Genomic DNA, 22,158 nt, shown 5'->3' with positions numbered 1-22,158 from the left:
AAAACCATGGTCAATAGGAGCTCCAATCCAGTAACCACACTCTGCTTCTGAGCAGAGGGCTTCCTGTCCCCCTCCTCCAATCTGCACACAGATGGAGCCACTGACCGAGGAAGACTGGCATTCCTGGATCCTGGACCACATTTTACCCTCCTGGGATGGATCATCTCTTGCCTCTCCTTAATTGTAGGGATATTATTATTTCCTCTTAGGCTCTCCTAGCAGGGGAGAGGCATGGTAGAGTGCTTTGTAAGGTTTTGTGCTCCCAGGGGTACTGTATGGACTCATTCTTACTATGGTGTAAATGACTGATGAGGAGTAATGAGGTGCCCATTCTGGGAAGGTGAAAAGGTCATTGGGTACATAGTCAGAACTCGGTTTTAGCCCTGAGTGGGCCACCATCTCAAATGTGTGACTGTGGCCATGAGCTGCTACCACCCCGGATCTATTTTCTCACCTCTTTAAAGACGGGGCCGAGTGAGATCCTTCTGGTCTTTACAATTGGATGAGAGATTTGCTTTCTGGTGTGAAGACAGATAACAGATGCCCTTTCTCAGGCATGCACTTGGTGCTGATCCTGCATTCTCTCTAACCAGTTCAGGGCCCTCAGAGGTAGCCTCTATTATCTGCACCTTCTGGGCAAAGCAGCTGAAGTTCGGGAAGTTTAGTAACTTCCCCAAGTCACACAGCTTGTCCAGGGGTAGGGTCCAGAGAGATGACTAAGCCTTGAGCTATTAGGCAAACACCATAAATCATGCACAAATGCCATTCTGTTGTTTAGCCATGTTTGAAACTATTGGGATAGTCAAGGGAGGGAAAGTGTCTCTAAGAAAGAAGCAGGTTTTGTCTGAGTGGTCCTCCAGGCTGGAAAATACAGGCAATTAGCAGAAAAAGCCACCCTCAGTGAAGGTCTGTGACCACGGCCGGCCCCATCAAGTGGTCCTTTAGTTGCCATGACAACAACCTCCTGCTGGGAAGGGTGTGGTCCAGGTTTGACCCTGGGAGTCAGGAGCCTTGTCTCCCGCCCATTCCTCCTCCTTACTGGCCTCCTCCCTTTGTGTCTCAACAGGAAGCCAGGTGGTCCTGGTCTCCAGCTGGACCTACTCCTGGCTAGAAGGGTGGAGGGGGCAGCCAACCAGTGCATGGTGGCCCCTGAGAGATGGGTATGCAGGGAGGAGGCAGGTCAGACCCAGGAGAATGTAAGCCCCAGACATTGCCTGGGGGAGCTTAGCCCAGACCACCCCATGCCACGAAGCAGGAAGCTTCTGCTTGGGTGCTACATCCCCTTTTGGGGACGTGGAACCAGCCTCATCACATGCTGTTCCCTTGAGTGTCTGAGAACCAGAGGTGGAGGCACTGAGACCCGTATACCTCTCGCCCACCTTGAACCCAAGGGGCAAGAGGCAGCTGATTCGAGGCTCTGGGCCCCCATCCCCTGCAGTCAAAGCAGCTTCGCTTTGATTTGTTATCTGTTGAGGTCCCAGAAGCCATCATGTATAGGAAAAAGACTGCTTCCTGTTAAAAAAGCATTTGAAAACTGCTGGTATGAGCCCTTCTCCACCATAAGGTTAGGCCCGTGGTCCCTCCAGCCTGGGATTCGGCCTCCGATAGAGAACTTGGGAGGCCGGGGGTCACAGGGAGCATCCCACACTCACCTCCCAGCTCCCCTGAACACCTGGCAAGAGGCGGATAGTGTCACGAGGTGACCAGGCCTTTCCTGGAGCCCAGCTGACCCCTGAATGAAAGCTGAGGCCACGCTGGGCCTTCCACCTTGCCTTTGGAGGAGTAGGGGCCCCAAGAGGGGAAAGGGCCTGCCCCGGTGCTGGCGGGGAAAGGTCAAAGATGCTCCAGAGGCCTCCTTCCTCTTTGCCTGAGGCTCCTCCTCTGATGCACTGCCCCATCTAGTCCTGCCACCTGGGGACTTCAAACTCTGCCACCATTTCCCTCTGAAAGTCCCAAGAGCAGAGTGACTCCACCCGCTTCTTGCTGTCTCTAGAACACCTCGTCTGTTTCCCTCAGAGAGCTCATCACCCATCCTGAGCCTGGACCAGTGCTGCAGGAAGGGGAGGCCCCACCTGGGGGCCACGGCTGTGGGTGCTCATCCAGCAGTCAGGCAGCCCCTCCCATGTTCTGGAGGCCCTTGGTCAGCCAGCTTTGCTTTATGGTCCCTGAACCTTGACTTTGGGTTCAGAGTCCTATTAAAAAGGATTCTTTCCCAATGACACAGAGGGATGGTGGCAGTGCCGACTCCACGTGTCCCAGAGGGTCGGGAATCAGAGCTCATCTCCCTGGGCTGGGCCTGGTGTCATCTTTCAGACCCAGGCAAGGCCGCCTGCCAGCTGTGTGGGACCCTGGAGATATTTATGAGTTCTTTCTGGATGAGGAAAAAAGAGAAAGAATGCTTCAAACAATAACTTCAGATTAACAACATGAACCTCAGAAATCCACCCAAGGGAAGCGGCTGGATCAGTGAGCCCTGAAAGATAAAACATATGCAAGGATGACCACCCCCTGTACCAGTTTCTCCATTCCCCAAATGGCTGCAGAGCCTGGATCTCTTATTTTTGTTGTGATGAAACCCCCTTGGAGGCCTGAGGGACATTCTCGGAAGACTGGAAATCTCTCTACTGAGCAAACGGTCCCACAGCCACCTTCATCCAAGCACCCCAAGCAGTGGGGACCCCACTCCAGCCCTGACCCAGGACCAAGAAGTCCTTTATCCTGCAGGATTCTGGCCACCCCATACTCAGGCCATGGATTTCTTGGGACTTCTCCCCGATGAGCCAGTCTGAAGGAAACCCACTCTCAGCCCACTGGAAACCGTGCCGATGAGAAAGACATCAGTTGAGTCGGACAAACCTGCTATCACCTGCTATAACTCACCTGTCCGGAGGCAGCCGTGACAGGATGGGCGCAGCCTCCGGGGGCCCCAGGGTCCAGGCGTCAGAGCTCACACACTTTTCTTGGGTGCTTTCACCCACACTGCCATTCTAACTCCCTTGCTTAGGAGGTTTCCCACGTGGCCAGAGCAGTCAGAAGCCAGGACTTGTGAAAGAAAAAGCGCAGGCTTTGGAGCGTCTCTAGTCTGGTTTCTGCCCTTGGCTGTGAAGCCTGGGGCAGCTTCATCACCTCTCAGAGTCTCCTTCTTCATCATCTGTGACAGAGGAACCGAAACACCTCTGGGGAGGATGCGGAGTGCGCCATGGCGTTGCCCGGGAGAGCATTAGAGGGGCCCAGCCTACCTCTGCCTAAGGGGTTGGTGAGTCAGGTACTTCGTAGACAAGTTTCTCTCCAAAACGGTCCAGATTCCAAAGGCTGCGCTGGCCAGAGGGCTGGCTCTTTGCTTTCTGGAGGGTCCTGAGGGCCCCGGCCCTCCCCGGCTGTGCTGCCTTCCAAGCAGCCAAGCAGCTGGCCCACGTGGCATGGACCTGTGGAGAGCTTGTCCCCTCCCTGCACATCCTCCCTGAGCAAGCGTGGGTAGCAAAGGCCACAGCAATGGTCTGGACTGGGCCTTGTGACCGCACAGGGCAGGGACTACTGTCCCATTTTACTGTGCAGGAAAGCTGAGGGCCCACTGATAGGGACAGAGCCTCTGCTCCTCACCTGGGCTGCGGGTTGCCTGGATCCAGTAGGATGCTTCCCAGGGAATCACATTTCACCACAGAAGTCAGAGAAGGGGCCAGCATGAGGTGATCTGTCTGCTTGCAGGACACAAATCCTGAGCCCTTTTCTTCCCACGGAAGACAGGAAGGCAACAGGGAACGCCCAGCCGAGGCAACTTCTGGCTCCAGTCACAGTTACTGACTCAAAGAACGGAAGGCTGAAAGGGCCTCAAGGGCCTCAAGGGTAGCATCCAGTCCCTCCCTGCCTCTGACCAATGGGAAGCTGAGGCCCAGAGAGGGCTGCGTCCTGCTTGAGGACACACAGCGCAGTTCCCAATGCCCTGCCCCACTCCTGGTCCATCAGAAGGTGTGCGCTCACAGAGCAGGGGACCAGCCCCTGGACTTGACAGCCCCTCCTCCTGCAGCCTCTTGTGGCTCATCTGGGTTCCTTTTGCTGGAGAGGCCATGGCGGGGTGTAGGGTGGGGTGGGGGGGCTCCTGGCCTTCCCCCGAGGGCACTGGGGTTTTTGCTGCATCTCTCTGTGACCTGGCGAAGTCCTCTCCCCTCTCTGAGCCACCTTTTACACAGCTATAAATTGGGACCGTGGATTGTGTGGTTTCACCGGCCACATAGGTACTGAATGAGGTCAAAGATGTGAAAGGGCTTTGTAAACCCCGGAGCCCGCGTAAATGGTAATGTTTCCAAGCTTCTACCCACATGTCAGATACAGACACACACATAACGTGCATGCAAATGTTCACGCACGGAGACACCCCCCACAGACTCTCCCACCTTAGACCTGAGTGTGCACGTACACGCTTGCGTGCCCACAGGCACGTCCTCGTGTGTCTGCACCTTGGTGCATGGATGGGACGTGTGGGTTGGTCTCCCTCTCTGCCGCCTCCCATGCCCCCACCCCAGCAGCAGTGCCCTGACCCTCTCGGAGTCACTGATGCTGCCCTGATGCCCCTCCCAGGTACTGGCCCCTCCGGCCCCGCAGCCGTTACCAGCTTGGGTTTGAAGAGGGGCAAAGGGACCATGTGAGCCTTACGTAGCAAAGGGACTCAACTCACTTTGGGGAGGAGTCTCATTTCTTAAAAAAATGCATTTATTTACTTCCTGCCTTTCCCCCACCAACTCCCGCAGAAGTCTAGGGCCCTAATGTTTTAGAAAGTGATGCCCTCAGCTGGGGGGAGGGGCGAGGATGGTGCTTGGGAGAGGCCACGGAGCCCCACCCCACAGCCCTCAGTGTGGGAGTAGGAATTCTGGAGGACAGCAGGGTGGGGGCCATTGAGGGCAGGGCTCCAAGGAGCCCCCTGGGACTTCAGGCATTTTCAGCAGGCCAGTTCTTGAGGCTGCCAGGAAGATGGTTAAGAGCCAGTGGTACCCCCTGACTGCCTTGGTTTGACTCCAGCCTCTGACACTTACTAGCTGTGTGACTTTGGGTAAGTTACCTAACCTCTCTGTGCCTGAGTTTCCCCATCTGTAAAACAGAGATATTAATGGTTCTCCCCTCATTGCGTTGTTGGAGGAATTAGACAAATTTCCATGAAAAGTGGTGTATCAGGTCTTGCCCTTCCATTAGTGTCTGGCACACAGCAAGTGCTCCGTGAGCATGAGGTGCATTTTCTTCTTTTGATTATTCTTTTGACCTGCATCGCTCCACACGGACCAGACCCTCTGGTCTTGTGAAATCGGAAGAGACCATTTCCTCCCTTCCTCCCCTCCCACCATGACACAAGCCAGAATATAATGATCTTCAGCATCAAAAACATCACGTCCTCCTTATCTCTACCTTAAGCCCCTTCCACTTCTTCTGGCCCTGGTGGAAATGGAGAACAGCTGTTCAGGGGCTGCAGCGCTTCCCGTGCACAGGGAGGGAGCTCCCGGCACAGAGCTGCCAGGGTGCGCCTGGGACAGACAAGCCCTTCCTTCCCTCTGAGTCCCCTGAGGTCCTCTAGGACCGGCTGCCTGGACAGTGAGCTGGGATCTCTTTCCAGATATGCTCACCACACCCCCCAAAGGTGGCACTGCTGCCTCCCGAGATGACTCACGACATCCTTGCAGCCCCGTGTGATGGAGGAATATGCCCTCCCCCCATTTTTTAGAATACAAGAATGAATGAGACATGACCCCTGCTATGGCTCCACAGGGAAGAGGGACACACGAAAGATCTTCCCATCTGGGCTGCTGAGTGCTGTAAGCAAGGTGTGCATAGGGTGCATGGCAATTGATTGGAAGGTGGGTGCCTGAGCCTGCCTAGAGTGGTCAAGGAAGGCTTCCTGGAGGAGGTGGTGATGAGTAACAATTCACTGATCAACCAGGTGGGTTGGAGGCCATTTCTAGATGAGGTAGCAAGACAGGCAAAGGCCAAAGGCCTGGAAGAGTGAGAGGTGCTCAGAGCGTGGCAAGTAGCCCACACCGGAGGGGTTTGTCAGGGCATCCACATCAAGAAAGGACTTTTTCAGCATCTTAGAAGCCCTTCCCCTGCCTCTTCTGAGAACTGCCCTCCCCAAGGTAACCACGAGCCTGCAGGCCTGCTCTGCCTGTGCTGGAAGTTTAGATAAAAGGGACTCACGCAGTGTGTGCTCTCTGGGGTCTGTCATCCTTGTGAGATCCGTCCACACGGCTGCCGGCGGTCTGCGCGTGCTTGTTGCTGTCCATTTTGCGAACTGTTCCATTTTGCGAACACTCAATTTATCCAATCGACCACTGATGGACTTTGGATCATTTATTGTTTGGGGTTATTATGACATACAATGTGGCTGTGCACTTTCCTGCATGTGTCTTTTGGTGGAAGTATTTATTCATTTCTGTACCTAGAGATGGAATTGCTTCCACTCAGCCCTATTAGAAACCGCCAAATGTGTTTTTAAGTGCTTTGTCCACGGACACTCCATTGATACTGTCTTACTTGGAGTCCCAGTGGCTCACACCCTCTCTAATACTTGCCCAGTTAGTTTTTAATTGTAGCCATTCTGGTGGGTGTGTGGGATTAAATCACCCTACTTTAATTTGCATTTCCTGATATGGCGAATTAGCTGAGCCCCTCTGCCTATGACTACTGTCCACTCGGATGTCTTATTTTGTGGTTTTATGTGCTCCAAACACCTCTTCTCTAAGTGATAGTCCTCTTCATTCTTTTAATGGTGTCGTCTGATGAAAAGAAATTCTTAATCTTAATGCGATCCATTTGTCAAAGTTTTCTTTAATGCTGATGCTTTCTGTGTCCTAAGAAGTTTTTATCTAGTCTGAGGTCATGAAGGGAGTTGCCTGTGTTTTCTTCTAAAAGCTGTATTGTATTTCTTTTAGCATTTAGCTCTGCAACCCATCTGAAATCAATGTTCATGTGTGGTGTGGGTTGGGGGTCAGATTCTTTTATTTTATTCTTTCTGTTTAGCTATCCAATTGACCCAGCCCATCCTTCCTCCACTGTACTGCAGGTGTGCCTTTTTCATAAACCAGGTGACTGTATAATTGTGGATCTATTCGTCTATCTTTGCACCAGGAATACAATGTCTTAATTAATGTAGTTTAATAATAGATATCAATTCTTGTCACGCAAGTTTTCCACTTTTCTTCTGTTTCTTCCAAATCTCCTTGGCTATTCTTAGATCTTTGCATTTTCGTATGTATTTTAGAATCAACCTGCAAATTTATACACACACACATACACACACATGCATAACATACACAAAGCTTTCTGAGATTTTGAATGGGATTGCCTTGAATCTATAGATCAACTGGGGGAGAATTAACATCTTTACAATACAATGCCTTCCCATTCATGAACATAGCATGTCTTTCCATTTATTTAGACCTTCTTTAACTTCTCTCAGTGATGTTTTATAGTTTTCAGTAGATTTATTCCTAGATAATGTGATGCTTTTGTGAATAGTATCATTTTAAAATTTCATTTTCTATATGTTTCTTGTCAGGATATAGGAATATGGTTGGTTTTTGTAAGCTGTCTTTGTAGTCCAGCAACCTTGCTAAATTAACTTAATAATTCCAATAATTCCTCTTTAGATTTTGTTGGGGGAAAAATGCTTTGGGATGTGGTCCAGCCATGGTACGAGACCCGTCAACCTGGAACTCTGGGCTGGATGTAGACGTGGAGAGGGGGGAAGACAGACTTAGCCAGTTAGGCAAGCAGAGGCCGTAGGGCCATGGTGGGGTGTGGAAGTCACAGACTTAGCCCATGTTCAGCCATGGTTCAGGCACTACTTTTACATCACATTGAGAGTTGCTGCCTCAGCAGGGCACCTAGCCCAGCCCACCATGGCCTTATGGGAAAGGAAGGCCTGGGTTCTGATTCTGGCCTTTAACCAACAAGCTGTGTGGCCTTGAGTACATAGCTGAACCTCTCTGAATCTCATCTTCCTCACTCACTAAGGGAGGGACACATACCAGGGTATTTCTGCCTCTCACCCAGTAGGTGACTGATTAACATTGGTAAATTGGTTTCACTCACCAGTGTTGTCCCTTCCCCACGGGGGGTTTCTGAACATCACCAAAAAGTTCTGCAGTCCAGGGGCTGCTGATGTGAGGATGGAGGTGACCAGCTACCACTGCTCTGAGCAGCTTCAGTGCAGCTGCCCCTTTGGGGATTTGTGTTTCCATGGCGAGGACACCCATGCAAGGCTGCCCCTCTCCAAGAAGGAACTCAAATTACTCTTCAATAAAAACTCTTGGCAGAAGTTCTTGAAAAAATCCTGCCTTCTCTGTGATCCCTGATATAGAAAAGGATGGAATTTAATTATTCTGTCCTGTCCACAAGCCCCACAGCTGGGCCTGGCACCCAGCCACAGCTCCATCTGACCAGAAGTCTCCTGGCCCCAATAGGGTTCATTGCTCTGGCATGTGTCGGGGAGCAGAAAGGAGGCACAGGGCAGGGCCCCCACCACCCTTCTTTTGGGGGTATGTGTCTTAGTAAAACCCAACTTGTCTGCAGTCACCTGGACAAACGGCTCTCTCCACGTTAACTGGAAAGGGAGCTTCCCAGGCACAGGGAAGGTGTTTTACAAAACTCCTACCGAGGCCTCTGTCCTGCCCGCGGGGCCGGGCTCAGAGCACCAGAGGCACCTAAGCGCTGCAGGCTGAGCTGGAAACACCAGCACTGGAGGAATCTAGAATCGTCATGTCTTGGTGGCCCCAAGGAGTCTGGGGACCCCAAGAGACTCTGGAATGCCAGCCTGCAGCTGCCTTGTTTCTTCATAAATAGGTACAATTTTGTATACTTTTCACACAGCATCATAAGCACATTCCATGTTTACCCAGTTAAAAATTTAAATTACTCTATGTACATTGTTTTCAAAAGGCCAGTAGCCCTTCAAGGCTTACAATGAGTCCCCTTTATCCCCTCTTTACCCCCAATTTTCATCCCCTACGGTCAAGCTTTTTGGGGGGTGGGGAGGGAGGGCTTACCTCCACAGTGCTAACGAACATTTATAAATTGCTATTTATCTTAGTTTTTAATCTTCAGGCTTTCTGTTGACTCCCTTCTGTGGATGGTTCTGGTGCTTTTTTCCAGCCCTGACCCATCCCCCATGTCTTCTCCCAAACAAGTGTATCGCACTGTGGGTCAGGTCCATAGACAATGAACAGTGTACTGCAACCCAGTAAATAGTAGTCACAGTCGATCCAGGTGGTCTCTGTCTTACTTCAGCCTTTTCACTTTCCAGGAAGATAACAATTTGGTTTTTTATTTGCTTTGTTTTCAGTGCCACTTAGCATATCCCTAATTCACCCCGCATTTTCCAAAAGAAGTTGAATTCTCCCTTCCTGATGTTCACACACATCAGACTCCTTCTAGACTCTTGTCTCCTGGTCTCATGCGGGCTGGTCGTGCTGCAAGCCTGCAGCACACTGTCATCAGGGGACATGCCTTTTTTCCTCTTCTTAGGCTATCCTTCTGCGTCTCTCCCATGTTGAACTTCTCGCCTTTATATGCCCTTGTTTTGGGCCCTCCTTTCTCTGGTTTACTCCTTTGTTTCAGTGGAGTACATCCTTCAACATCTTCCTGAGAAGAGGTGCATGGAGTATAATCGTTTTGAGGGCACACGTGTCTACAAATGCCTTCATTCTACCTTCAAACCTTGAGGGATAGTTGAGCTGGGTGCAGGATCTTAGCGAGAAGATCCTCTTCCCTCAAAAGAACACCTTTATCTTGGAGATCGGAAGGAGTCTCTTGGGCATTGGGGAAAGCTCAGGTGGTTGGTCCTGGCAGGTGTGGGCGTGGCCTGGTGGGAGGGATGTGGCCTGCAGGAGGGGTGTGGCCTGGCTGGGGGTGTGGTGGTGAAAGAAGGCAAAAGACACCAGGCAGGCAGAGGCCGTACCCTAGCCAGGATAAGACTCTTTCCTGAGACCAGTGGAAACTGGTCAGCATTTCTGACAGAGGGTGAGATGACCAAAGCCTCACCGGTGGAGGAAGGTCCGAAGTGACCTCCAGGGTCCTAGTCAGGGAGGAGGGAGGCACTCAAATAATATGTGGCCCCAGGCTGACTTCTTGGGAGCAGCAGAGCTGACTCTGTGTGTGGTAAGATAGAAAGGTGCCCGATGGAGTTGTGCTGGGCCCAGCCCAGCTCTTGTCATGTTAGGGAAATGGAGGCCTCTCAGGACCTCCCTGTTTCTGGGGTCCCCTGTGCACACTTGTGGCCAATCTAGCTGGCCTGCCCCACCCTCTGTCCCCACAGCATCTTACCCCATTGACCTCCTTGGAGCTTTCTTCCCCTAAAAGGGCCTAGGAGTCTTGGCTAGGGTCAAAGGCCTCCAGGGGGATTTTAGGGGTCCCCTCCAGCTGGGTCCTGTCGGATTGGCTGCAGGTGACATCCCCCATGCATATGCCCCCTGCCTGCAGGCCATCTCCAAGACCTCTCAGAGGGAGCTGGGCCTCTGGGGACAGGACCACTCATGTGCCCTGGCTGCCCCATTGGGATCTTATGGCGCAAGCCTCATAGTGGACTCACTCTGCCTCTTTAGATGTCTCTGAAGATGTCCAGGTGTTTCTGGATTCTTGGGAATCCAGCCTTGTTCAGGAGGAGGGTCCCAAATTCTGGGCACATCACCAGGAGCAGGGCTAGCCAAAGGCCCATGGCAGGGAGACTGGCAACTACCATCTGCAGTGGGTGCTCACAGCCCAGCAGTGAGAGGCCGAGGCTGAGGGCCAGGTGGCAGGAGCAAGGAGCCCAGGACCCCGAGGCCCTTGGAGCTGATCAATGTAAACCCCTTTCACAGATGGAGAAACTGAGGTGCAGGGAGAAAGAGAGTCTCTCAAGCCACACAGTTAGTGGCCTCTATAATTCTTCTCCACTGACCACACCAAGTAGCCAGTTTCTCTCTCTCTCTCTTTCATGCACACACACCTCAGTATACACACACACACACACATACACACCAGTTTGCCTGGCACAGACACACTTGCGATATACTTATGTTGGCGAAGATTTCCTGACACATGTTCTGCTTCTGTGTCCTAGACACTGGGGAACCCTGGGGGCCTGTGTGTGTTAGGATTGTGGGAATCCTCAGAATTCTAGAAGATTCGAGTCTGCATCTTAGCCAGGGGAAACCAAGGCGCAGAGCCAGGCGGGTAGGGCCTCGGCCAGTCTCAGAGCCAGGCTCAGCCCTGTCAGGGCCAGTTCCATATTTCCACCGCTCCGAGGAATAATTAGAGAAAGTTAAACAGGCATAATTTAACTGCTGGTCGAGGACAGAGTGCCAGAGGAACCATAAAACCCGCCCAGTCTCAGAGTGCCTGCCCGGGCAGGTGGCATGGGGAGGCCGAGCTGGCAGCCTCGCCCCTGCCCGCTGGCTGGGCCTCTCCGCGGCCGGGGAGCTGGACCCCCTGTGCCCGCTGGCAGCCAAGAGGCTCCCTGCGTGCCAAGCAGGGTGCCCGGTGCCAGAGCAAACTAGGCCTGGGCCCAGCACGCTTTCCAGAAATAGGTTCCTGGGGGAGCCCAGCGAGCACGCTCCCTCGCTGGCCTTCCCCTGCGCAGGGAAGCCTATTTGCTGCCTCAGACCCTGGAAACGCTCTGTTCAGGGCCCCTCCAGGCCTCCGGAATGTTCCCTGGTTGGGGCTGCCGCTCTTGCTGACGCCTCTCCCCCGGCCGTCCTGACTCTTGCTCTCTCTCCGTCCCCCGGGGGGGTGGGGGGTGCCCTCCTGTGCGCGGAGGGGCAGCTCAGGAGAGTCCTCCGGGCCCGTCCTCTGCCAGAGTCACGCGATGCCTGTTCCCTCACAGGACACGGCTGCTCTGGGAGGATCTTGGGCCTTTGGCTCAGAGGGCAGGCACCATATTCGTAGCGCTCTGCTACCCCCCATCAGTATTAGCACCAGGTCACCAAGGGGCTTATGGCAGCTACCATGCCTCCAGGTGGATGAGGGGGTGCTCGGGGGTGGGTAGGGCTGGAGGGTGAACGGAGGGGTGGGGGCTGGATGAGTAGGTGGATGGGTGGGGGGAAGACGGGTGGGTGGGAAGGAAGGGGGAGGGGTGGAGGTAGGGTGGGTGGGTGGACAAATGGGCCCCTGCTTGTTTTGATGTCTGTCTTTCCCATGAAAGGCCTCTCAGAGGCATGGGTCTTGGGCCATCTGTACTTAGGAGGGAGGCACTAAAAGCCCTCTGGGGCTCTTTCCACGTGGTTTGGCCTTGACTGAGGGCCCGAAGGGACCTGGCCATTGTGCAGGGTTGGGGGCGGGTGAGGCCTCCCTGTGTCTGCAGGCTGGGACTCAGCTCCAGGCTGCCTTTCAGTTGCTGGCTCATCCGCTGGGATGTCCTCTGCCCGTCTCTCTGCTCTGTGGTTTGTACCTTTTTCTTTCTTGGCCACCCCCTTCCTGAGAGGAGGTAGAGGGAAATGTGTGTTCGGTCCCCCGTGCTTAACCAGAAAACTACCCCCTTTCTCGCTGGGTCCTTTGTGAAGTCCTGCCCCATCCCAGAGTCCAGACAACTGTATACATTCTTCTAGTGGCTTTAAAGTTTCAGTGTTTATACCTCAGGCTTTAATCTGTTTTATGTATCGGGGTTACTGACAAGGTTTTATTGGGGGAAAAAAGAGTTCTGTTTCTAAAAAATGCTTAGAAACAACTGGCCCCAGCCCAGGGTCGATGGGGACGGTGATGGGGGCGGGAGGGGCCTCTGCCAGTCCACCGAGCACGCCTTGTAAACCCCCAGGTAGGGCTGGTGGGCAGAAGGTGGCGCTGACCAGCAGTCCCCAGCCCCGAGGCTGGGAGGCTGGGAACCCCTGGGGAGGACACGTCTGAACCACCTTTTTCTAAGACCCTGGTGGTCTCCTTAGATCGCTCACAGAGCAATTACCATTTTAGAACAGGGACATTTACAACATGGTTTGCATTCAGTGGTAAAGATGGGGGACCTCTCCAAAGACAGACAGGCTGAGGGTAGGGGACTGGAGACCCCACCGGTGAGCCTGCAGGCCTCGCTGTGGCCAAGGGGTCTCCGACCACCAAGTGGGGCCTGTTGAGTTACTCTAATAGCTCTCGTGTGTCTGTTTAACCAGAATGGGGTTCCTGTAGAGTCAGGCTTTGAACTAAGGGAGGAATCGAAGCATCTCTTGACTTCTAGAGCAGTAAAAGCTCTTTAGAACAGCTTTGAACCATCTATTTCCTCATTAAAGAGCTTTGGATCTGTGGGGGAGACAGACATAAACAGATGATTACAGCCCAGGGAGTTGCACGCCTGGGAGGTTAACCGTTACTGGTCTCCTAATTGGCCTTCCGGCTTCCAGGCCCTCCCACTCCCACCCAGTGTGCACTTTGCTGCCAGAGTGAGCTTTTAAAAATACAAATATGACCTTGGCTTTTACCTCCTCTAACAGCTGCCCGTTGGCCTCAGGACACCGAGTTCTTCCTCCCAGGCCTCCTGTTTAAGGTCCAGCCCACCACTTCAGCCTTGGTGGTCCCAGGTGTGCCAGGCTGCTGGCAGACCCCCCCCATGTTCTGTTCCCCTCCAGGCCTCAGCACTAATTCTTCCCTCCGCTGAACCTGGTCAATCACTGTGCAGCCCTCAGGCCTCACCTTTCAGATGCCGCTGCCTCCAGGATGCCCTCCCAGACCTATCATCCACTCCAGATGGGCTTTGGTGTCTGGTGATGCTCTTTTGCATGTTCTGTCCTTCCAGCCCTACAACAGCCCTTACCAGCTTGTGTCTATTTACCCATACAATTCCCTGGACTGTCATTCTCAAAGTCAGGGAGTACACCTCATTTACTACCCATTCATCAACTGTCAGATATTTTTTTGAGCCTCTGCGTTGTTCCAGGTGCTGAGGTTCATGGGCAAACAAAACAGACAAAAGCCTCACCCTTATGGCACTCAAAAGTTGACAAGGCATCCTAGGTGCTGGCTTAGACAATTTGCTGAATAAACAGACAGTAGGATGTATAGTGGATGCTCAGAGAGGAGGCTCAGAGGTAGAGCAGGCTGCATGGAGGAGGGGGCATTAAGGATAAGGCTTTGAAGGATGAGCAGGAGTTTTCCAGGCACCTAGTAGGAGATTTCCCTGCCTGCCTGACCAGAGGCTGTCCTGGTGACTGGGCTGCTCTCTCCCCAAGATCTACTCCACTCTCACCTCTTCTCTTTCAGAATGCATGAACTGTACCCGGCTCAGCGACATGAGTGAGCGGCTGACCACGCTGGAGGCCAAGGTCAGATGGCTTGGGGATCCTGGGCTTAGGGAGCTGGTTGGGGAGAAGAGGTGCTTTGGCCCCAGGGATCCCAGCAGGCCTGAGCAGCCTGATTCTAGGGGTTGCATGCTGTTTGAGGCCTCAGGGGCTCTGGATGACCTTCTCTGGGCTGAGCCAGCCTCCTGGGGTTGGGGAGATAAGTGGGGTGAGCAAAAAATCTGGGGGTCCTTGTCAGCAAGCTGGTCTGGGTGTTGGCCTCAGTGGCTGGGAGGCTGGATGCCCAGAAGTTGACTCCTCAGTGGAAAGGACAGAACCACAGCCCTGGGGCAAGGGTGTCACCTCGGAGGGAGAGTCCTGGTGTCAGAGGAGGCTGCAAGTGTGGCCCACTGGCAGGGAGTCCAGAGTGAGGATAGAGCACCAGGGTGGGCTGAGAGACCCCCACAGCAAGAACACAGAGCAGCCCAGAGGTCAGCCGCCAGCCCAGAAGAGCCTGACAGGCAGGTGCTCCCTGTGGACACACACACACACACACACACACACGCACACAGCCCTTGCCAACCCTCTATCACCCTTTGGCCCTGCCTCCTACCTTGAAAGCCTGACCGTGAGGGCACCTGTCCAAGGCCATGGGGGCTACAGGTGACAGCCAGATGGAGCCAGGCAGATGTGGGACCACAACCCACCAGCCGGCTGACTCTCACGAGGCTCCCACCTCCTCGTCTGTGGACTGGATTGAAGCACCAGTTTTGCAGGGCTGCTCAGAGCCTCAGATGACATAGTGGTGGACCCCGGCTTTGGAAATGGTCACGTGCTGGACCAGTGTGAGGATCTGTGTTACCCTCTATGCCATGTCACTGTCCCCATCTTACTAATGAAGGCACAGGTACATGGGAGACATCCATGCAGAGCACGTGTCTTGAGAAGCCCCAGTGCGTGAATGGCCTCCCTAGTCCCCACCCCCTTCTGCAGTCAGGAGAGTCCCCCAGCAGCCCGGGCCCCTGGGCACAGGCTGGGGGTGAGGGACCCTGTGCCCTCCTTGGGGTCAGTGGCTCTGTGGGGTGGGGGCAGAATGCTCAGAGAGCGGTTCTTGCCATGTGGGACAAGGTGGAGCTAGGGTAGCCCTGGGGAGAGTGAGGGATGCTGGGATGAACTCCTGGTACCCAAGATTTTAGAAAAGACAGGGTTCCCAGGCTGACTGGCCTGACGGACATTTTCCAGGCACCTGAAGCCTCTGTATGGTTTGGCTGAGCATCGGCTGACAGCCTGCCCTGGCCCCAGCCCAGCACCTCGGGGTGTTAAAAGTCACAGCTCTGGGGGAGGACTGGCACCATGCCAGCTGTCCCCCACCCACCTGGCCCTCGCCTATGCCCTCCCACCATGAGCATTTCTTCCCCTGGTCCTCCCACCCTGACACCTCCCTCTGCCTAAGGAGGCCGCATCATGGCACGGCAGCAGGTTGGGGGTGGGGTTTGCTCTCTGACCTTGAGGGTGAGGTCGTGGCCCCTCTGCAGACCTGGAGGACTTGGTGGGGGGTTGGTTGGGCTGTCTCTGAAATAGCTCTGCCTTGGCAGGTCCCTTCTCAGCTCTGGGCCTCAGTCTACTGCCCTGTAAAATGGGAATTGAAGGAGTCACTTCCCTGCCCCTCACTGGGTCGTTTTGAGGCTGGTGGATGGGATGAGCTCCAAGGGCTGTTGGGTGTGGTGCAGGAGAGGTATGCAGAGAGGTGGCTGCCATGCGTTCCTTCTGGATTCCCAGGTAGGGGATGGGAGATGCCTGTCTCTGCTCCTTTATCCTGTCTGGGTCTCCTTCCAGCTGCCCACCTGCCTGCTTTGTGTCCAAGTGTCCCCTAGAGAAACAGGGCCCCAGTCAGAGGGACCAGAGAGGCAACAGCCTGGAGAGGGAGGGGCACAAGCCAAGCTAGCCACCAGGACAGCCCTGCAGGCTCGGGGGCTGTGCTGAAGTCAGGGGAGCCTACAGAGGTCAGAGAGAACAGGGAACTGGGGTCAGGTGGGTGAAGGCAGAGCCAGGCAGGCAAACTCAGATGGGGAGTCAGAACCTAGGCAGCTGGCGTAAGAAAGCAGCAACCCAGAGGCCTAGAAATTTCGACTTCTGCTTCCTCAGACAAGAAACCTGTTTTGACATGTCAGGAGGGATGCATTCAGTGGCAAGTGACAGAAACCCTGCTACTGGCAGCTTATTCCTTAAGACACTGATTGTTAGTTCCACAAGAAGTCCAGGAGTTGGTGGTCTTGGGATTGGTTTGGTGACTCGAGAACCCAGGCTCTTCACAGCCTTCCTCTCCACCTCCTTAGTGAATTGACTTTCATCCTCATGGTTACAATGTGGCTGCTGCAGCTCAAGGCATCACATCCTTACACCTTGTTCAAAGGCAGGAAGTAGAGGGTGAAGTAAAGCATCCCAACAGATTCATTATGTCTCATTGGCCAGCACTGGGCTGTACACTCACCTCTTAGTTTCAGGGAGCTGGGAAGATGAGTACCTGGCCAGTCATGATTCCTCCCCTGGGGCACACTCTCAGGCACACAGTAGAGGGTTCTGGAGCCCGGGAAGAGGGAGTGGTTGGAGGCCAGGCGATCATGAGGGAGGATCTGCTCCATCTTCACTCCCTGCAGGGGCCCCAGTTGCCAAAGGGTCCAGACCTGGGAGCTGATCTAGGAATTCCTGCCACAGGCTGGAATGGCTGTTGGTGAATGGTGGGCCAGAAAGCCAGCCGGAAAAAAAAGGTTCCTGCCTTCCATCCTCTCCTTCCCCTCAGTTTACACTCTTGACTTCAAGGACCAGACTGAGTAGGAGGGAGCCCAAGGGGATTTCCCCATGTGAGGGTCACAGAAGCCTGGAGAGTTGACTGGTCTCTCGCGCCAGAGGGTGACGTCCAGGCCCATCCTCCAGGCCGCTGTGGCGTCATCAGGGCCATTGCCCTCAGTGGTTTTCTTGGGCTGAGTCCCCACGCCGACTGCTGCCTCCCTGGTGAGCTCATGGCCGGCAGGGATGGGGTCAGTTTCTCCAGGAGGTTGGTCACAGCTGGGCCTGTAGGGCTTGGACTCTGGCAGGGGGCTGATTCTAACTTGGCCATGGTTAGGGCTCCTCTGCCTGGGTCTGTGGTCTCGGAGGCCTTGGTGTCTGTGTGGGAGGGGCTCGAGGAAGAAATGAGCCGGGTCTCTTGTGCTGCATGTGGCCAGGCTGCAGGTGACAGGTCCCCTTAGGGCACCTGGGAGTCCTGCCACGAAAGAATTCCTGGGCTTGACCCTGGGAGCCCCTCCCTGATTCCTCCAAGGCACTCCTAGCCACATATTGCTCCTGGCTACTCCTTGTTAAATGCGTCCATCTGGAGGCCCCCCAAGACACCACATCTCAACTCACCCCCCGGACTGGTCACCTTCACCCCCACACCTGCCCTCCCCTGCACTCCTGATGGCAATCCCCCCCATCCCCAGAGCCAGTCAAAACCCGAGGAGCTGCTCCTGCCTTCGCCCACCCTCCTGCCAACAAGCCCTGGGGCACCAGGGCCTGATGGTTCTCCTCCCCCGTCCTCATGCCCACTGCCCTGGGTCCCCCACCACAGGCACTGACAGCCAAGTCTCCTTGCCCTGCTCCCCCAGCTCCTATACTGCCCGAGACCTCCTAACCTGGGCCGCTCAGGGGTGGGGCAGGAATTGTAACCCACCTGTCCTGGAGGGGCTTCTGGGGCTCAGCACATGGCGTTCCACCCCCGAGCTGCTGTGTGATCTGAGCCAGCCGCTCCCATCTCTGCGCCTCTGTGAAGCTCCACGGAGTCCAAGGCTGTGGCTTTGCTGTGGGGAGGTGGATGAGGCACCACACAGGGCCCTGGCCCCACTGCCTGCTTGCTGGTGACCTTGGGCAAGTCACTTGCAGTCTCTGAGCCTCTGTTTCCACTTTGCCTATGATGTGGCTGCGGTGGCCTCTCCTGCCTTGTGAGCCCTTGTTAAGGACCAGAAGGGGGAGGCACTGGGAGACAGGGGGCCCTGGGGGTCTCAGGAGCCTCATGGGGCAGAAGCCCACCCACCTGACACAGATGGAGACCGGAGATCTGGTGCAGAGATGCTGCTTTGCTCCCAAAGATCCTTGGAGACTCTGTCACCCAGGCCTAGGGACATGGCAGGACTGGTGGGAGGGGGCGCTCAGAGCAACCCTTTGCTGCTCACCCACGAAACCTCACCCAGCCCAGTCCCAGGCACTGCGAAGGCAGCCGTTTGTGCCCCAGCATCAGCAGGAGTACCTGGAGTGCCCATGTGCCTCGCGCTCCCATTCTCCTGTGGTTCTGCAGGGGCAGGGCTATCACCCCCATTTTGCTGATGGGAAAACCGAGGCCCACAGAAGTCACGATGTCCGCACAGAATCACACAGTGGTCACCTAGTGGGAGAGTCAGGATTCAAACCAACCTGTCTGGCAGCCAGGCCTAAGCCTCCCCGATCAGAGCACAAGGGTGGGGTGCCTGCTCCCCAGGTAGTCCTGACTTCCAAGGGCAGGGCTGGTGACATTGCTCCTGCCGCCCCGGCTGTTAGTACAAAGTGATTGTGCAGGAGCTGAGGGGACACACAGGAGAGGATGGCCCCCTTCTGTGCAGAGGGTCAGACAGACGCAAGGAGGGGACAGCTCACTGGAGTCTCAGGGGCTAGGGAGGGAAGGGCGGGGCTGGTGGAGGGCCCTGCGGGGACAGGCTCGGATGTGGGGAAGTCTCAGGCCTGAGGGCACTGGGCCAGTTCAGGGCGGCCAGAGCAGAGCAGAGCAGAGTGGAGGAGACGCAGGTGAGGCCCAGGTGAGGCCCAGGTGAGGCTGGGACAGGGAGCCTGTGTACGAGCTGCGTGGGACACTGGCAGTTTGCGGGGGCACTCGGGGGCTCAGTGGGGTTTGCTTTCTTCACTCCACTGCTGTTGCGGGGCCTCCAGGAGAGGAAGGAGGTGGGAGGTGGGGAAGGCAGGGGGCTGTTGCAGAGCCTGGGGCGCAGGCTGGGGTGGGTATGGGACACAATGAGGCCAAGTGAGGGCCACGGGCAGGCCTGACTAGGCCCCCCTGGAAGTAAGGAGGACTCTGGTGTTGGGGTGGGAGCCGGGTGGGACAGGGTGGGGGTGCCGGCAGGGGGCCAGGGTTTGGACGCCTTCAGGCAGCAGCGCCGATGAAATTAGGCTCAGTGATTATGATCGCAGGGGTCCCCAGACAGGCCCACCCCCAGCCCTGTCCTCAAAACCCCTTCATCTCACAGACCCTGAGAATCTAGCAGGATTCTGGTTTCCAGGAGCTGCAGGGGACCTGAGACACTGGACTCCTTCCTCCCCATCTGGCAGATGGGGACACGAAGACCAGGGGCACACAGGGACCAGAGCAGGGATATGGTGCCCTCTCTGCTGGGGTGGGTCTCTGCAGGTTCTCAGCACCTTCCCGCCTGCCCTGTGCAGCTCCCTGGCATGCAGCGCCCCCTTCTGGCCCTTCTGGGAGCAGCAGGGTGTCTCGGGGGCCTCTGAGGCCTGGCTCCAAGTTCCTGTGAATTAGGGAGAGTCTCCCCACCCAGGCCCTGGGTCCTGGTGGTTTTTGACCCCTGCTTCCCTCCAGGGGAGAGGATAGGCTGCTTTCCAGGCTGGCCCTGAGTGGCCACGGCCACCTTTGTTTCCCTGGAGCTCCTGCTAAAAATCATGCACCAAGCTGGGCCCATTTAATTCTTTTTAAGTACTTGATTTACAATGTTGTGTTAATTTCTAGTGGACAGCGTAGTGACTCATTTATACATATATATTCCTTTTCATATTCTTTTTCATTATAGGCCATTACATGGTATTGAATATAAGTCCCTGTGCTATATAATAGGACCTTGTTGTTTACCTAGTTTATACATAACGTTAGTATCTGCAAATCCCGAACTCCCAATTTATCCCTCCCCACCCCATTTCCCCCCTGGTAACCGTAAGTTTGTTTTCCGTGTCTGTGAGTCTGTCTCTGTTTTGTGAATACATTCGTGTCCTTTTTTTTTTAAATTCTTCATATAAGTGATAGCATATGGTATTTTCTTTCTCTTTCTGGCTCACTTCACATAGTATTACCATCTCCAGGGGGGGCCATTTATTCTTTCCCCTCCCCTTCCCTCCCTTCTCCTCCCCTTCCCTTCCTCTTCCCCCTCCCCCTCCCCCACCGCCTCTCCCTCCTTCCGTCCGTCCATCCAAACACTACCGGACTGTGTTGCTGTCCCCTGAGCCGGGCAGTGTGGGGGACAAGGGGGCCTAGCCCCTCCCTTGGGAGAAGGCAGCAAAGTGGAGGTGATCATGGTTGTTATTCAAACAACCCCAGAGCTAATCCTAGTGACGACCCCTCTTTAAGAAAAGTACGGCGACTCTGACAGTGTCTGAAGGGGACCTGGGGGAGCCCGAGGGTCGGTCAGCAGGGCTTCCTGAAAGGCAGGGGGGCGGGGGCAGGGGAGTCCAGGGGTGGGCCTGGTGGTCCCACGAGCGAGCAGCAGGCAACTGCTGGTCTCCTGCAGCACGTGTCCCCAGTCACATGTGCCCCTGGCCTGGCCCGGGCCTGACCCTCTGCCCTCTCCGGCTCAGGTTCTCCTGCTGGAAGCGGCAGAGCGGCCCTTGGGCCCAGACAATGACCTGCCGACCCCGCAGAGCACCCCACCGCCCTGGAACGAGGATTTCCTCCCTGACGCCATCCCTCTTGCCCACCCCGGGCCCCAGAGGAGAAGACCCACGGGCCCAGCCGGTGAGTGAGGCCTGCAGAGGAGGCCCAGCCTCCCAGGGCCTCCACAGATAGGTCAGACAAGCCCACGTGCATTTTGAAAACATTTAAAAATGGTGGTGGTCGGGGGGTCACTAAAAATCAGAACTTCTCACTTATCTGAGAAAAATGGAAGATCTGGCCGTGGAGGGCAGTCCCTCATGGAAACATTTGGCTGCACCTAAGTCATGGTTGCCGGTGCAAATCCTGTCTTCGCTCCACAGTTTGCTGCGGTCCTCACCATACCTTGTTGCCTTACAGTCCAGCTCCTGTCCTCACTGGCTGCCCTGCTGCCCCTTAGTGTCTGCACTTAGGCCCCAGCCCGGCTCCATCCTTGATTGGCCCTATTTTAGAGCAGCTCTGCTTGCATACCCCCAGGACGGAGAGCCTCCTGCCCCCAGCCCGCCTTCTGTGGGACCCTTGCTGGACTCTGACCACAGCTGGGGGACATCCACTGGCCCATCGTTTTCACCCTCCCACCACATTTTGAAGTCAGGGGTAAACGTTTTCTCTCCGCAGTGTCAGAGCTCTGCTTGGTCAGAGCTCTGCTCCCTGAGACTGCAGGACAGTGAGTGATAACCTCAGTGACACTGGTCGTCTGGATTGTTGAATGCCAGGTGTGGGCTGGGGCTTTACCCCGGGCGGATGTGTAGTTGGCATCTGTCCGTGTGGCTAAACTTGAAGGTTTAAGGCTGATGTCTCTTCTCACTGGTCAGTATCTGTGCTGTGCCAGTTATTAAATATGTTTATATCACCTCAGTCTGTACAGAATGATTGCTGATCATTCCAGTAAGCTCTTAAAGGTCAGGTTACAGAGGAGAAAACTGAGGCTCAGAGAAGTGCCCCCTGGGGTCACCCAGCAATCCAGGGCCATTTTGACTCAATGATTCTCATCCCCACTGGTACCCTTTGCAGGTGACGCCCTCCCTCTTGCTCTTCCCCCATTGAGCCCCTAGCTTCTTAGCATCCCTGCCCGCACTCGGCTCTGAGCGCATACTCCATCCCCCTCCCTGCCTGCAAACCCCCAGCAGTGGGAGAGTTGGCCTCCGGTGGCCTGTCCAACGGCCAGGGAACCAGCAGATACTCTGCATCTTCTGAAGGGGCTGGGGGCTGTGTTCAGCGGAGGTGGGGGTGGGGTGGACGGGGGTGGCCCTGGCCTACCTCTCTAGCCAC

The 22,158-nt window shown here is 55.2% G+C and overlaps 1 protein-coding gene across 1 annotated transcript in view; it reads left to right on the top strand.

The window, feature by feature from the left end:
- The window catches only part of COL26A1 (collagen type XXVI alpha 1 chain), a 154,139-nt gene that overhangs the window by 119,752 nt on the left and 12,229 nt on the right, over positions 1-22,158 (top strand). Inside the window, exons 5-6 of the mRNA XM_032459638.1 lie at positions 14,197-14,258; positions 20,814-20,970. Coding sequence (XP_032315529.1) covers positions 14,197-14,258; positions 20,814-20,970 — 219 coding nt within the window. The remainder of the gene's footprint in view (positions 1-14,196; positions 14,259-20,813; positions 20,971-22,158) is intronic.

Source organism: Camelus ferus, chromosome 18, assembly GCF_009834535.1.
Source record: "Camelus ferus isolate YT-003-E chromosome 18, BCGSAC_Cfer_1.0, whole genome shotgun sequence".
NCBI lineage: Eukaryota > Metazoa > Chordata > Mammalia > Artiodactyla > Camelidae > Camelus > Camelus ferus.
The sequence above is the reverse complement of the archived record's forward strand: the minus strand, read 5'-3'. Positions and strand labels throughout refer to the sequence as shown.